At 42.6% G+C, this 17,540-nt stretch overlaps 1 protein-coding gene across 1 annotated transcript in view; it reads right to left on the reverse strand.

Annotated features, from left to right (window-relative positions):
* Positions 1-14,832, reverse strand: part of ARRDC4 (arrestin domain containing 4) — a 112,406-nt gene extending 97,574 nt beyond the window's left edge. The window contains exon 1 of the mRNA XM_082253183.1: positions 13,861-14,832. Coding sequence (XP_082109309.1) covers positions 13,861-14,122 — 262 coding nt within the window. The 5' untranslated portion in view covers positions 14,123-14,832. The remainder of the gene's footprint in view (positions 1-13,860) is intronic.
* Positions 14,833-17,540: the final 2,708 nt, after the last annotated feature.

Consider the following 17,540-nt stretch of genomic DNA (forward strand, 5'->3'; position numbering starts at 1 on the left):
ATTTTGTGCGCTATAAATGAAAAAAGACCGCAAATTTAAAAAAAAAACGTTTTTTTTTTAGTTTCTGTTATAAAATTTTGCAAATTAGTAATTTTTCTTCATAAATTTTGGCCAAAATGTATACTTCTACATATCTTTGGTAAAAATAACCCAAATAAGTGTACATTATTTGGTCTGCGTGAAAGTTAGAGAGTCTACAAGTTATGGTGCTAATCATTGAAAATTGATCACACCTAATGTACTGACAGCCTATCTCATTTCTTGAGACCCTAACAAGCCAGGAAAGTACAAATGACCCCCAAATGACCCCTTTTTGGAAAGTAGACATTCCAAGGTATTTAATAAGAGGCATGGTGAGTTTTTTGAAGTTGTCATTTTTTCCCACAATTCTTTGCAAAATAAATTTTTTTTTTTTTTTTTTTTTTTTTTTACAAAATTGTCATATTCAACAGGTTATTTCTCTCACATGGCATATGAATACTTACAACTACACCCCAAAACACATTCTGCTACTCCTCCTGAGTATGGCGATACCACATGTGTGAGACTTTTTTACAGCCTGGCCACATACAGAGGTCCAACATTGAAGTAGCACCTCCAGGCGTTCTCGGAGCATAAAATACACTTTTCATTTCTCAACCACCTATTACACTTTTGAAGGCCCTGGAGCACCAGCACAATGAAAAAGCCCACTAAATGACCCCATTTTGGAAAGCAAACACCCCAACGTATAATCTATGAGGCATAATGAGTCTTTTGAACATGTCATTTTTTTCCAGAATCTTTCGGAAAATGTGGAAAAAAAATGAAAACGCATTTTTTTTACACAAAGTTGTCCATTTATAAGATATTTCCAACACATAGCATGCACATAGCAAAAATGACACCCCAAAATACATTCTGCTACTCCTCCTGAGTATGGCGATACCACATGTGTGAGACTTTTTTACAGCCAGGCCACATACAGAAGTCCAACATTGAAGTAGCACCTCCAGGCGTTCTCGGAGCATAAAATACACTTTTCATTTCTCAACCACCTATTACACTTTTGAAGGCCCTGGAGCACCAGCACAATGAAAAAGCCCACTAAATGACCCCATTTTGGAAAGCAAACACCCCAACGTATATTCTATGAGGCATAATGAGTCTTTTGAACATGTCATTTTTTTCCAGAATCTTTCGGAAAATGTGGAAAAAAAATGAAAACGCATTTTTTTTACACAAAGTTGTCCATTTATAAGATATTTCCAACACATAGCATGTACATAGCAAAAATGACACCCCAAAATACATTCTGCTACTCCTCCTGAGTATGGCGATACCACATGTGTGAGACTTTTTTACAGCCAGGCCACATACAGAAGTCCAACATTGAAGTAGCACCTCCAGGCGTTCTCGGAGCATAAAATACACTTTTCATTTCTCAACCACCTATTACACTTTTGAAGGCCCTGGAGCACCAGCACAATGAAAAAGCCAACTAAATGACCCCATTTTGGAAAGCAAACACCCCAACGTATAATCTATGAGGCATAATGAGTCTTTTGAACATGTCATTTTTTTCCAGAATCTTTCGGAAAATGTGGAAAAAAAATGAAAACGCATTTTTTTTACACAAAGTTGTCCATTTATAAGATATTTCCAACACATAGCATGTACATAGCAAAAATGACCCCCCAAAATACATTCTGCTACTCCTCCTGAGTATGGCGATACCACATGTGTGAGACTTTTTTACAGCCAGGCCACATACAGAGGTCCAACATTGAAGTAGCACCTCCAGGCGTTCTCGGAGCATAAAATACACTTTTCATTTCTCAACCACCTATTACACTTTTGAAGGCCCTGGAGCACCAGCACAACGAAAAAGCCCACTAAATGACCCCATTTTGGAAAGCAAACACCCCAACGTATATTCTATGAGGCATAATGAGTCTTTTGAACATGTCATTTTTTTCCAGAATCTTTCGGAAAATGTGGAAAAAAAATGAAAACGCATTTTTTTTACACAAAGTTGTCCATTTATAAGATATTTCCAACACATAGCATGTACATAGCAAAAATGACCCCCCAAAATACATTCTGCTACTCCTCCTGAGTATGGCGATACCACATGTGTGAGACTTTTTTACAGCCAGGCCACATACAGAGGTCCAACATTGAAGTAGCACCTCCAGGCGTTCTCGGAGCATAAAATACACTTTTCATTTCTCAACCACCTATTACACTTTTGAAGGCCCTGGAGCACCAGCACAATGAAAAAGCCCACTAAATGACCCCATTTTGGAAAGCAAACACCCCAACGTATATTCTATGAGGCATAATGAGTCTTTTGAACATGTCATTTTTTTCCAGAATCTTTCGGAAAATGTGGAAAAAAAATGAAAACGCATTTTTTTTACACAAAGTTGTCCATTTATAAGATATTTCCAACACATAGCATGTACATAGCAAAAATGACACCCCAAAATACATTCTGCTACTCCTCCTGAGCATGGCGATACCACATGTGTGAGACTTTTACGCAGTCAGGTCACATACAGAGGCCCAACATGCAAAGACACATAGCATGCACATACCATGAATTACCATGAATTACACCCCACAATACATTCTGCTGAGCAAAGGGTAAACAAAAGCTTACCTGTAGTTTTAGAAGCGCAGTTGTCCACAGGAGTTGAGTCCAGGCAGCAGGCAGGGACTTGATCAGCAACAGTGCATGCAATTCTCCAGGCAAGGATACCAGTCCAGTGTCAGTGCATGCGGCAGGCAGAGGCATGATGGCAGTAAGTCCTGCAGGCAGAAGTAGGGCCTCTGTCGGGATAGAATGGGGACAGGGGTAGAGGCTTCTCCCACCCAAATCGCTTTGAAGCCTCCGGGATCCAGACCCTAATCTGAGAAGAAGAAAAACAAAAAAAATTGTTTTCTTCATCCAGAAAAACATTTCTGGTCCCCTCACATATGCGAGACCCCTGTGGTATGAATCCCACTACTTCCAGAGGCAGGCAAAAATCGTGGTCAAACAGTCCAGGGTCAGTTCCAGAGCAGGCAGAGGTAGGTACAAAATCGGCAGGCAAAGGCGTGGTCAAATAACAGTCCAGGGTCAGTTCCAGATCAGGCAGAGGTATGAACAGAATCAGCAGGCAGAAGCATGGTCAAAAAACAGGCCAGGGTCAGTTCCGGAGCAGGCAGACATAGGTACAAAATCAGCAGGCAAAGGCGTCGTTGTATAACAGTCCAGGGTCATTTCAGGAGTATACAGTGGCATAAGGGGTGAAAGCGGAGGACTTCGTTTACCATACTAATAATTTAGACAAGTATGGTAACGGCGGAAACAGTCGTCTACACAGAGGCCTGGTTGGGAAGGACACTGGGGACAGTAATAGCGGGTGTCTTTTCGAATTCCTGCCTTGGTACACACCCTACATTTTTTCTGCCGTTTTTGGTCTCTTTGTGTGGGAGGGATTTTACTTGGAAAATGGCGTTCAGACAGTCTGCTTATTACGTCAGATCTAATGTTTTCTGGTGGGCCGTTTGGAAATATGAGGGTTGTGAAGATTTCCTCCAGGTAATAAAGGAAGGGTTGGGGGCTTTCGGTGGATTTGCGGTATAAAATGTAGGAATTGTATATGGCCAAATGAAAAATATAAATTGCTACTTTTTTGTACCAATGATAGGTACGTCTTGTGGGTAGATAGGGTTCCATCATTTGGTCGTTGAAATCCACTCCCCCCATGAATAAGTTGTACTCATGTACACATGTTGGCTTTCGGACTGGGCCATTCCTTCGTCGGGATTCCACATAGTTGTCATTGTGGATCGAAGACAACATGTACACGTCTCTTCTGTCCCTCCACTTCACAGCCAGAACTTCCTCATTTCTCAGACTCGCCGTCTCCCCTCTTCTCAGCTTGGTGTTTACTAGCCTTTGAGGAAAGCCTTTCCGTTTTTTTCGGACCGTGCCACATGCAGGAGTCTTCTTTCTGTGAAGGTTTCGGAACAGGGGCAAACTGGTGTAGAAATTGTCTACGTACAGGTGGTAGCCTTTTTCAAGGAGGGGGTAAATGAGGTCCCAAACGACTTTCCCGCTTGATCCCATGTAGTCCGGACATTCAGGGGGATGCAGCTGGGTGTCCTTCCCTTCGTACACCCTGAAGGCATAGGTGTACCCTGTGGCTCGGTCACATAGTTTGTAAAGCTTCACCCCATAGCGGGCCCGTTTGCTGGGAATGAATTGTTTGATGCCCAGCCTGCCAGTAAATTTCACAAGGGACTCATCCACACATATATTTTGGTCTGGGGTAAATAATTGAGGGAATATTTCTGAAAAATAATTTAGAAGTGGCCGAATTTTGAACAGCTTGTCAAATGCTGGGGAATTTCGGGGAGGGCACTGGGTATTGTCGTTGAAATGTAGGAACCTCATGATCATCAGATACCTGGCCCTGGGCATTACTGCAGAGTAGATGGGCATATGGTAGATTGGTTTGGTTGACCAATATGCTTGCAGTTCGTTTTTTTTATTGAGTCCCATGTTGAGGGTGAGGCCTAAAAATATCTTGAACTCCTCCACCGTTAGGTCTCTCCACTCAAAGGGACGGGAATAAAAAGATGTGGGGTTACTTTGGATAAATTGATGTGCATACAGGTTGCACTGGGCCACAATGGACGTCAGCAGGTCCTCCGTAAAAATTAAACGGAAGTAGTCAATTGGGGCAAAGTTCTCAGTGTTGACCTGGACTCCTGGCTGGGCAGTGAAAGGGGGGATGATGGCTTCTCCTGAGTTGGGAGGAAGCCACAGGGGGTTCAGAAGGGCATAGGGAAGGCTGGCGTTGGTCCTAACCCTTTGGGGGCGAGGTGACACCCCACTTGAGCTTGGCCTTTCTTGCCGAGGCACTGTGGTGCTGGTGGATGGCACTGCGGAGCTGGTGGATGGCACTGCGAAGCTGGTGGATGGCACCGCGGAGCTGGTGGATGGCACTGCCTCCTCCTCACCAGAACGCCTTCGTTTGGCAGGCGGGCAGTATTCCTCCTCGTCGGAGTCGGTCTGCGTCCCGCTGCTAATGACCGGCTCGTAATTTACTTCGGAGTCAGACTCTGACTCCGAAGATTCCGAAGCAGAAAGCTCCCTGTCCATGTCCTCACTGATTATATTGAAGGCCTCCTCGGCTGAGAAAATTTTTTTTGCCATCGTTGGTGACACTGATGGGCACGGTGACACTGATGAGCACTGGGCGGCACTGATGGGCACACTGGTGGGCACTGGGCACACTTATGAGCACTGGGCGGCACTGATGAGCACTGGGCGGCACTGATGAGCACTGGACGGCACTGATGAGCACTGGGCGGCACTGATGAGCACTGGGCGGCACTGATGGGCACACTGGTGGGCACTGGGCACACTTATGAGCACTGGGCGGCACTGATGAGCACTGGGCGGCACTGATGAGCACTGGACGGCACTGATGAGCACTGGGCGGCACTGATGAGCACTGGGCGGGCACTGATGGGCACTGGGCGGCACTGATGAGCACTGGGTGGCACTGATGGGCACTGGGCACACTTATGAGCACTGGGCGGCACTGATGAGCACTGGGCGGCACTGATGAGCACTGGACGGCACTGATGAGCACTGGGCGGCACTGATGGGCACACTGGTGGGCACTAGGCACACTTATGAGCACTGGGCGGCACTGATGAGCACTGGACGGCACTGATGAGCACTGGGCGGCACTGATGAGCACTGGGCGGGCACTTATGGGCACACTGGTGGGCACTGGGCGGCACTGATGAGCACTGGGCGGCAGTGATGAGCACTGAGCGGCACTGATGAGCACTGGGCAGGCACTGATGGGCACAGGTGGGCACACTGGTGGGCACTGGTGGGCACACTGGTGGGCACTGGTGGGCACTGATGAGACTGGGCACACTGATGGCACACTGATGGCACACTGGTGGGAATACTGGTGGGAACACTGGTGGGCACACTGGTGGGCACACTGGTGGGCACTGGTGGGCACTGGTGATCACTGGTGATCACTGGTGGGCAATGGTGGGCACTTTTTACACACTTACGATCTCTCCTCTCCTCACACTGCAGTCTGTGTGTGAGGAGGGAGAGCTGGCAATGAGTGATGATCTCAAATGTTTACATTTGAGATCATCTCTCATTGGATGCCTCGATCGTGACGAATGGCCGCTGTGATTGGCCATTCGTCACGATCTGTGATTGGCTGTGTCCAAGGGACACGGCCAACACAGATTATCCCCGGTGCGCGCTCGCGGGAGCGCGCGGGGAGTCTGTTACTACCGAGGCAATGACAGATGATCTCATATGTTTACATATGAGATCATCTCTCATTGGATGCCTCGATCGTGACGAATGGCCGCTGTGATTGGCCATTCGTCTCGATCTGTGATTGGCTGTGTCCAAGGGACACGGCCAACACAGCTTCTGCCCGATGCGCGCTCGCGGGAGCGCGCGGCGGGCGTGTTTATGGGAGGCCGTTTAAAAACGGCCTCCCGAAAATTCAAGTCCGCGCTGCAGCCGTATATAGGCTGTAGCGCGGATGTGAGCTGGTTAAAGTTCATGTGCGTGTAAATGCAGGCGTCCCAATACTTTTGGAAATATAGTGTAATGAGAGTAGCAAGAGGGTTAAATAAAGCTTGTAATGGTCATATGATCTGTCATCACCGCCTATTCCATGATAAAAAAATGCAGTAAACCTCTATATAATAAAAGATGTCTGCATGAAATATGACTGTAGATGTTATAAGAGTTTAAAGTGAGCCTTCACTAAAAAAGTGAAAGTACCTCTCATCCTCCTTTACATCCCACCTCACCCCAGGAGTGGGTATCTTTATTGAGAAGCACCAAGAGTGGATAACTGGCAAACAGTTGGCCGCAGGAAAGACTCCATGGGCTGGTAAGTGTTTGTTTTTTAACCACTTGCCGACAAGTCACGTTGACTGTACTGCGGCAAAGTGGTTCGTTATCGTCTGGCGACGTAGACCTACGTCACCAGACATTCCCCTCTATCGGCGGCGCACGCCGCCGGAGGCTCGCTCCCACTGTATTCAGTTACAGCGGGAGTCGGGCCAGGGGAGGAGAGGCGGTGATCACCGATGCTCTTCCCTGATCGTCGGGGATCTAGTGTGGAAATCCGCCCGCTTGTGTAAACAAAGCGGGCGGATCTCCTAAGTGACAGGCAGGGTCAGATTGCAGGGCTCAGCATAGCTGAACATGCGATCTGTCCCTGTGTCACTCAGTCACCTCCCCCCACACACGTCAGTAAGCACCAGGCATACAGTAACCCCTCCCTCTCCAATAAAAATTAACCCCTTCCCTGCCAGTGTCATTTTTACAGTAACAGTGCATATGTATAGCACTGATTACTGTAGTAATGTCACTGGTACCCCCAAAAGTGTCAAAAATGTCAGTCAAGGGTCCGATCTGTCCGCCACAATGTCGCAGTCCCGCAAAAAAAAAAAAAAAAAATCGCAGATTGCCGCCATTACCATTACAAAAAAAACACCAAAAATTACAGAAATCTTTCCCTTAGTTAGTAAACGCAATAACTTTTGCGCAAACCAATCAAAATACGCTTATTGTGATTTTTTTTACCAAAAATATGTAGCAGAAAACAAATTGGCCTAAAATGATAAAAAAAATTTGATTTTTACATTTTTTTGGGGGGGAATTTCATATAAAAAAATGTGAAAAATATTGTTTCTTCAAAATTGTCGCTCTTTTTTTGTTTATAGCGCAAAAATAAAAATCGCACGGGTGATCAAATACCACCAAAAGAAAGCTCTATTTGCAGAGAAAAAAAAGGACATAAATTTAATTTGGGTACAGCGTTGCACGACCACGCAATTGTCCATTAAAATAACGCAGTGCCGAATCGCAAAATATGGCCTGGTCAGGAATGAGGTAAAACCTTCCGGTCATAAAGCGGTTAAAAATACGCTCATTGAGAATTTTTTTGTCAAAGACATGTAGCTAATTACATTTTGGCCTAAATACATGACAAAAATTGAATATATTGGATATTTTTTAGCTGTCAAAGTAGAAAAATATTATTTTTTCAAAATTTTCGAATTTTTTTATTAATATCGCAAAAAATAAAAAGCGCAGAGGTGATCAAATACCACCAAAAGAAAGCTCAGTTTGTGGGAAAAAAAGGACGTAAATTTTGTTTGGGTACGACGTTGCACGACCGCGCAATTCGCACAGTGCCAAATCGCAAAAAGTGGCCTGGACGTAAGACAGCAAAATCCCCCGGTGGTAAAGTGGTTAAAAGTCAGCTGCTTCAGGGTTTATAGCTGCAGACTGTTCATATTTTCAACCAGAGTGAAGTTTCTATTTAGCTACAATATAACTGATTTCTGCTTTGTCACTGAACAAAACTGAACTGGGGAGGGAATTTTTCCAAAGAAGCACCATCAGCATGTTGTCACCAAGACACCCACTTCTTGATAAGTCAACAATATTTGTACCGTACTTGATAAGTTTAGGTTGTCATTTATAAAAGGTTGCTATAAAAGATATCGGATTCATGGGTTTTGTTTTAGAAAACACCACAGGGCTTGGAGAAGAAAAAGCATCCAAATCATAAAAATGTCTGACATCCAATACTAGTCCTGCTTGTGCTTAGTACAGCCCTTCCTTAGCATCTTTATGCTCACATCATATCTATATACTCATATCTCTACACATGTCCTGGTTCAACTCCGACCTTTTCCCTAACACCATAATCCTCAGCAGTGCTTTAAGTGGGCCGGTATGCACTGGTACTCAGTACCGCCACTTCCAAATATGGCTCTTGAGCATACCGCCACCTCTTTGTGCGCCTTAGCGTACCAGTATGCTCATTTTGGACATCTGCGCCCTCAATTGCCCCTCCAAAGAATATTTCTTACTCCAGAGCCAGACCAGTCACCACCAGTGAGTCCCCCTGCTCCGGAGTCCCAGCCCAGGCCACGGGGGGGGGGGGGGGGTGCTCTGTGGGGACCCTGATGTGGGGTGGGGGGCAAAATTTATAGGCTATAATAGTACCGGCACCTCTTTTGGGCCACTTAAGGCACTGATCCTCAGCCTTTATCCATTTGCAAAAATCTACCTTCTCAGTCTTTTCTCCTTCTCGGTTTTCTCACCCTCTCAGTCAACCTCCTAGTCATCTGAGTCTTCCCACATTTTTAGTCCTCTCATCTTCTCAGTCTTTTCTCCTTCTCTGTTTTCTCACCATCTCAGTCTTCTCATCCTCCCAATCTTCTCACCCTTTCAGGCTTCTCAGGCTTCTCTTCTCCTCTGTCTTCTTATCGTCTAACCCAGGGGTGGGGAACCTTTTTTCTACCAAGGGCCATTTGGGTATTTATAAAATCCTTTGGGGGCCGTACAAAATTGTCAACTTAAAAATGTGCCTGTTATATTTGGTCAAACATTTAATTAACTCACCCCTAATGTAATGTATGCAACTGCTTCTCTTTGGTGAGGTGTGTAATGTTAGCTGGTATGGATTATGTTGCTACTCGCAACTGTTTTTCTAGGTTTGCGTTGGTCAGTCTGGAGCGCAGTCGACTCTTTGTGGTGGTACGTTTTTTTAAAAGAACTGCTGGCTGGTACTGCTGTGGGTACTGCTGGCTCTGGCTGGTACTGCTGTGGGTACTGCTGGTTCTGCTATGGGTACTGCTGGCTCTGGCTGGTACTGCTGTGGGTACTGCTGGCTCTGGCTGGTACTGCTGTGGGTACTGCTGGCTCTGGCTGGTACTGCTGTGGGTACTGCTGGTTCTGCTATGGGTACTACTGGCTCTGGCTGGTACTGCTGTGGGTACTGCTGGCTCTGGCTGGTACTGCTGTGGGTACTGCTGGTTCTGCTATGAGTACTGCTGGCTCTGGCTGGTACTGCTGGCTCGGTTTCCTGTATTGGTCACAGGTGGAGTGCATTTGATATCACTCTGCCTGTGACTCACTCACAATGGAGCCGGAACTATACAGGAAGCTCCATTCTGACAGATCAGCTAAGAGAGACAGACGCAGCTGCACAGGGGACCGGACCAGATGACTTTGGGGGCCGCATATGGCCCACGGGCCGCAGGTTCCCCACCCTTGGCCTACACCATTGATGGAAACTCTGGAAGAGAGGTTTGGACCCCATAACTCCCCCCCTTATCTACCCCCCTGGCAGGTAAAGCCGGCAGATCCAATAGCATAGAGTGCTGAATATTTATGTCAAGCCACTAGAGGCACTTTTCCACTGCAAGTACTGGCTCGGCTCTACTCGGCCCTGCTTGACCCGGTTTGGTACTGCATGGTACGGTGTTGGAACGGTTCGGTACGGTTTGGTATGGTTTGCTTTTCCACAAGTAGTACTAAAGTAAGTGGGTGGGATAACAACGATTCTCTGACCAATCAGTGGCTAGTAGTGACAAACAGTCAGCTGCATGCAAAGGATTGTGGGATATGATACTGGTATGGTACCTCTTAGAATCACAAGCGAGGTGGTACTGTTTTAGAGAGCCGTACCGTTCGGTTCCATGTAGTGGAAAAGCGCCGCCGTACCGTACCGTACCAAACCGTTCCGACACCGTAACATGCGGTACCAGCAGTGGAAAAGCACAAAAGCGAGCCGAACCGTTCGGTTCCATGCAATGGAAAAGCGCCATAAGAGGTTTATAGCCAGTTGTGCAGGGTAAGGGAAGAATTCAATATTTGGAGTGACATTCCAGAGAGGTCCTTGCCTCCTAGGCTGGTGCTAGGAGAGGAGGCTTTGTTAGAGATTGTCGCCTACCAGGTCTACTGTCTGTGGAAGGTCTTTGCGGAAAGAGGGTCTAGGCTCACAAGAGATAGTTTGCCTAGCTGGAGCACGAGGGGAGGAAACTTCATTGCTAAAGAATGCCCTGGATGTGTTTTACAGTCTGAAGAGTACAGATTGAGGTTTTTGGCTTAAGGACCACTAACCCTGCACTGACTGGGAATACATGGGCAACCTGTGCCCTAAGGCTAGGTTCACACTACTGCTCCTGAGATTGGATCACATTATCAGTGTGAATACGTAGTGGAACTTGGTTGCATTTTGGATGTGATTTGCATATTTTATCGGACCAAAATCGCACTGGAACCGCACCAAAGCAGTACAGGACCCTTTTCCAAAATCATGCCGCAGTGCCTCATCGATGTGAATGGGCACCACTGAAAACAATGTCATGCGATTACGTGTGACTCAGGTTTTATCTGTAATTGCACTAGTGTGAACCAAACCTAGATGTTCTATAGTGACTGGCACCCAATTTTTTACACCACACAAAAAGTCAAGGATTCCACCCTGAGGTTTGAAAAGTCAGCCCACTGAGCTACTCCGTGTTCCCACCAAGCTGCTCAGGGGCGAGGGGATCTACACTAACGTGCAATGCCTTGTTTTGCAAAGGCAATGGACCAGGGCTTTGCTTCCTCTTTACAGATCAGCCAGTGGCAGATCTACAAGGGTTGCAAAGGTCGCACTTGCGAACAAGCCCTGGCGATCCACCACCATGGGTGGCTCCAAGATGGCTGCTGGTATGCTGCAATTGCCAGGAGTGGCTGTGACCGGGGTTTGAGCCCCGAGAAGAGGCTGGATCTTACATAGTTACATAGTAGTTGAGGTTGAATAAGGACAATAGTCCATCCAGTTCAACCGGTGTGTGGCCGTAATCATCTCTCATACCCCTGTGCCAGGCGCCTGCCAACAAACTATCCGGACAGTACAAAGCTGCGTGTTCCTGTACAGAGTTCAGGATGGAGGCCAAAGCCCATAGGCGAGGCTCCTCTCCCAGGCGTATGCGTGTCTTATTGGTCCCTGGGGGAAGTGGGGAGGAGAGGATGGGCCTAGGGACTGGCTGCTGGCCATCTATGTCATGGTTTAGGAACGCGGGACTTCCCTACTGCTGCTGGAGAACTACAAAACCCAGCATTGCCAAACCATAATTGACACCGCCCCCCCCCCCCATAATTGACACCGCCCCCCCATAATTGACACCGCCCCCCCCCCCCCCCCCCCATAATTGACACCGCTGACCAAACCCATCATCACCACCGTCCTTACCTGCCTAGTGTTTGTTCATAGTGATATTATTAACAACATGAAATACTGATTTATTATTGTAATTATCCCAATTATGGGTGGAGGGGATTGTAGATACAAGATCAGATGACAAGGAATGTAAAGAAGTATCTATGGCACCACATCCAAAGAGTAATCAAACAAAAGAAAAAATAGAAGTTGTGTAGAACTTTAACGTTTGCCACTAGTAATCCCAAAAAGGGAGAGTACTCAACTAGATATAAAATCCAAAATGTATTATAACATATATAGGTATGAAATCCATGTCTTTCGGGACCTTCCTTTGTGCACTGGTCCAAATCATTTGGTGGAGGGGAGATTATGGTGTGGGGCTGTTTTTCAGGGGTTGGGCTTGGCCCCTTAGTTTCTGTGAAGGGAACTCTTAAGGCACAGGTGTCAAACACAATTACACCTCCTTGTGGCCCTCGCACCTCTCCTGCAGCTGCAGCACCCCCCTTGTCAATTTAATTCTCTTAACTTTGTGAGAACAGTTTGGGGATGGCCCCAACCTGTTCCAACATGACTGCGCACCAGTGCACAAAGCAAGGTCCATATAGACATGGATGAGTGAGTTTGGGATGGAAGAACTTTGACTGGCCTGCACAGAGTCCTGACCTCAACAAGATAGAACACCTTTGGGATGAATTAGAGCGGAAACTGAGAGCCAGGCCTTCTCGTCCAACATCAGTACCTGACCTCGCGCTTCTGGAAGAATGGTCAAATATTCCCATAGACACACTCCTAAACCTTGTGGACAGCCTTCCCAGAGGAGTTAAAGCTGTTATAGCTTCAAAGGGTGGGCCAACTCAATATTGAACCCTACGGACTAAGACTGGGATGCCATTAAAGTTCATGTGCGTGTAAAGGCAGGCGTCCCAATACTTTTGGTAATATAGTGTATATGTAATGAGGGTAGCAAGAGGTAGCAAAAACAAAGCCTGCAAAGGCAGGTGTAACAATACTTTTGACAATACAGCGTAGAATATATATATATATATATTATATTATATAAAATAAATATATATATATATATATAAAATATATTATATATATATATATATATATATATATATATATATATAAAAAATAAATATATATATATATATATAAAATATACATATACTGTGTGTGTGTGTGTGTGTGTGTGTATGTGTGTACATAATAAATATACACACACACACTGTATTATATATATATATATATATATATATATATATATATATATACACACACACATACATACATACATACATACATACATACACACATAATATGTATATTAAATATATGTTTATAATATTATATATATATATATATATATATATATATATATATATATATATTCATATAATAGAATGTAAGAATGTATACATTTCTTAGAGCCCAACTCCAGGAAAAATAAAATGTCTACAATGCAGTGGGGCTGCGTACATTTAGGTCTAGGGGGCTACGTAAGGCACTTTCTGCAGGTGGCGCTCCCCCATGCTCCAGCGGTGGACTGTCCCTTGGTGTTCTCATGTCCATTGCATGGCTATGAACCCTTAATTGGTCTTGATGACGTCAGGACCTTAGACCGCCCAAGCATGGGGGAGAAGAAGTATCAGTTAGGTAAATCTTCTTTACCAATCCCCATACACCTAAATAAGCTGTTAACCCTAAGAATGTGGGCACAGCCCCATTGGAAGGTAGAACTTTCAAGCTTCCTGAAGTTGGACTTTAATGTAATATTCCGCATTACTCCTTTTAAAGGGTTATTCCTCACCTGCCGATGCGGGCAGTAATGAAATCCTCTCATTAAGGTACTCCTCGTGTTCTCCAGAAGAGGAGGTATCTTGGTTCCCATATCCTCTTCTCCGTTGAGTAAAGGACGCCATGGCTCCTCCGTGAGCCCACAGGTGAAGACTTAGGACTTCCGTCTCTTCCAGCAGCTCTAGGACCACCATGCCAGATACCGATTCTCCACCAGAATATCCATTTTTTCTCTCATTTTCAAGAACAATGCTCATCAGAAGCCCCACCGCCATCTTTAAATGGGTATGATTAATCCAAAAAATGGCTCATGGTTATACCAGGTCATACAAGCCCCCTATGGAAAAAAAATAAAAAATTACGGGCAAAGTGTCAATTTTAGTAAAATTAGAGTAAGGCTAAGTGGTGTCCTACGGGGGCAAAAACACTTCGGATAGGCCAGAGCCAACTCGGTCACTGCTGCGTCTTGAATGTAAAAACCTGTTGAGTATATCGGAGATAATAAGGTGGTCTTCTGGACTCTGAAGTGAGCAAGAGTTGGATGTTTGGTACAAGCCACTGCTGTCTGGCATCGAAGAAGCACGGTGTAATAATTGATCACGACAACTAGGCTTTAAACTATTTAAACAGTGACCACCCAGGAATGCTCGGGGCAGTGGAAGGTATGCAGGGTAACGTTCACAACATGTGATTCTGAGATATGTTCAAAACAAAGCCAATCTGGAGGGCTTCCTGGTGTGTGAGAGGTGAAACGCTCTTCGTAAAAATGCTGCAGGCGTTCCAAGGTCCTTGCTGTGTGATAATTGACTGGTCTAAGTATTCAGCAAAGATCCTCCGGACAGTTCACTCTACTGACTTGTGGCCCTTGCAAGCTTGCTGAGTGAATACTCAGTACAGGGTGTTCCTATAGTCCCTAGTCAAAAACACACCACTGTCATCTGCAGCCCTTCCCCACTCCCTACTCCTTACCAATAGGGAGCCTGGATGACCTGCGCCAGTCACAGAACTCTGCACAACATTTCCACAGCTCAGCTGAGAGCAAGGCTGATTGGTTGGCAGCTGAAGTTTGTTATTGTGAAAACTGGAAGCATGCTGCAGACGAGTGCTGAGAGCGTGTCTGAGTCATGATCCCAGGCATGAACACAGAGAAAAGGAAAAGATGGAAGCTGATTCATGAATGGACTGTGTAGATTCTGGGTGGATTGATTTATTCAATCTGAAATAAAATAAAAATAAATACATTTTAGAAAAGTCTCCTTTCAGATAGGTATGCTGGTTATACAGGGTGATCAGTCATATATTCAGTTATTTTAAAGTATTTTTACTCAGAAACCACTGTCCTACAAAAAATAAAAAAATAACGTTCTGCACTTATGGTATGCATATGTGTGTACACTTTCCTTTAATTCTCTTTATATGCTTGATACGGCTATTTCTTGTTAAACCGACTTTGGTTTGTTGTTTGTATTTTAGATATTTCAATAAAAACCTATTGAAAGTAAAAAATAAAAAAATAAATAAATACATTTAAAAAAAATTAAAAATGTGAAAGAACAACTAACTGCGTTACCTAATTTATAGTAAAACACATTTTTGCTATAATTCTTTTTGTAACAAAATATTTAAAATAATAATAATTATTATTCTAAATACAGTAATCATTCTGAATAGTATTATTATTATTAGATCTATAGCTGGGTTTTTGATTGTATTACTACAATCGTATTTTGATTGATCAGACTTTGGGATTACATGGTAGAAACAGAGATATAATAAAAAAAAAATTTAATTTGAAGTTGTTGAAGTTGCGATCAATTCATAATTATAGAAATTCACTTCCCCATGTGCGGCTTATTGATCAAATAGGTTGTCAGCTAAAGATCTATTATATTAGATCTATTATTATAAAAATATTATATACAGTATATTATATTGAATGTATTATTATTTTTATTAGACAGATATTTTATTATATCTATTATATTGAATTCATTAAATATTAGATATACAGTAATAATATATTATTATATTGAATCCATTACTAATATTATACAGATATATTATTATATCTAATATTATTATTAGTGCCTTTTATTTCACTTGACCCTCCCTTCCAGACTGTAAGCTCTAACTAGCAGGGCCCTCTAATCCATCCTGTATTAAATTGTATTGTAACTGTATTGTCTTCCCTCATATTTAAAAGCGCTGCGCAAACTGTTGGCGCTATATAAATCCTGTATAATAATAATAATAATTATATATTGCTATATTCAATATTTTACTATTATTATACAGATATATTATTATTATTATATTATTAATTATATCTATTATTATTATATATTATTATATTGAATCTAGCATTAGTATTATACAGATATATTATTATTATTATATCTATTATTATCATTATATATTATATATATTATTATTATTATTTGTTTTTATATTAAATCTGTTACTAATATTACACAGATATATTATTGTTTCTATTATTATTATTATATTATTATTATTATACTAATATATTATTATATCTATTATTATGATATACTATTTATATTATTATAATTTAATATAATAATATATATAATCTATTATCATTATTATATAGATATAATATTATATCGACTATTATTATTATTACTAGTATGTTATTATAATACAGTATTTCTATTATTATTAAAAATATTAGTATGTTATTATATTATGATATATTATTTCAATTAATATTAAATTCAATATTTTATTATTATACTAATATATTATATCTATTATTATGATATACTACTGTATTTATATTATTATAATTTAATATAATAATAGATATAATCCATTATTATATATTATTATTATTATTACTATTATATTATTATAATACAGTATTTCTATTATTATTATAATACAGCTATAGATGTATTATTATAGAGCAGATTTTACAATGAAAAAGAGTATAAATGTTTCAGTTTAATAGACACGTTAGAAAAGAAGGTAAAGTGTTTGCACATTCCAGCATTTCATATGCAACATATAAGGACTATAAGGACATGTAAAAAATAATATATGAAAACAAATAATTCATACCATAAGAAATAATCTATGCAAATAAAAAGGCATGCATTACATCAACACATCAATACATGAATGAATTATATATATATATATATATATATATATATATATATATATATATATATATATATATATATATATATAATAAAATAATAATAATTCATGAGAAAACATGCTGTGCAAAGGTTCACACCTACAGGTGTGACTGAGCATGCACGCAATTCTGTGAGCATGTCATTTTAATGAGCTGCCCTACGCGCAAATAATGCGGAATACGTGCAAAGACAACTATTAGCAGATGCGTGGGGGAATTTAGGGAGGGTCATTAATAAATAATGGCACCACTGCTCGTCTACTAAACATTTCTCTGCTTGTCGGTAAAGGGTACAATTTTGCGCACTTTCCTGACACTCAGTAATGTGAACCTAGCCTTAAGGTGCAAATTCCGCCTACAGTCTGGGCGTCCCCTGCAACTGCCCAACCGGCACCCACCACTGCAACTGCCCAACCGGCTCACCTGAAGACGCAAATGACAGGGTTAACCGGCATGGACAGCATTTCAGGGACATCATCTGGCTCCTGCTGGGCAGTATTTACAGTTAACAATTCCCCGACTGAGCC

The sequence above is a fragment of the Pelophylax lessonae genome (assembly GCF_965119305.1).
Source record: "Pelophylax lessonae genome assembly, chromosome: 4".
NCBI classification, from domain to species: Eukaryota; Metazoa; Chordata; class Amphibia; order Anura; family Ranidae; genus Pelophylax; species Pelophylax lessonae.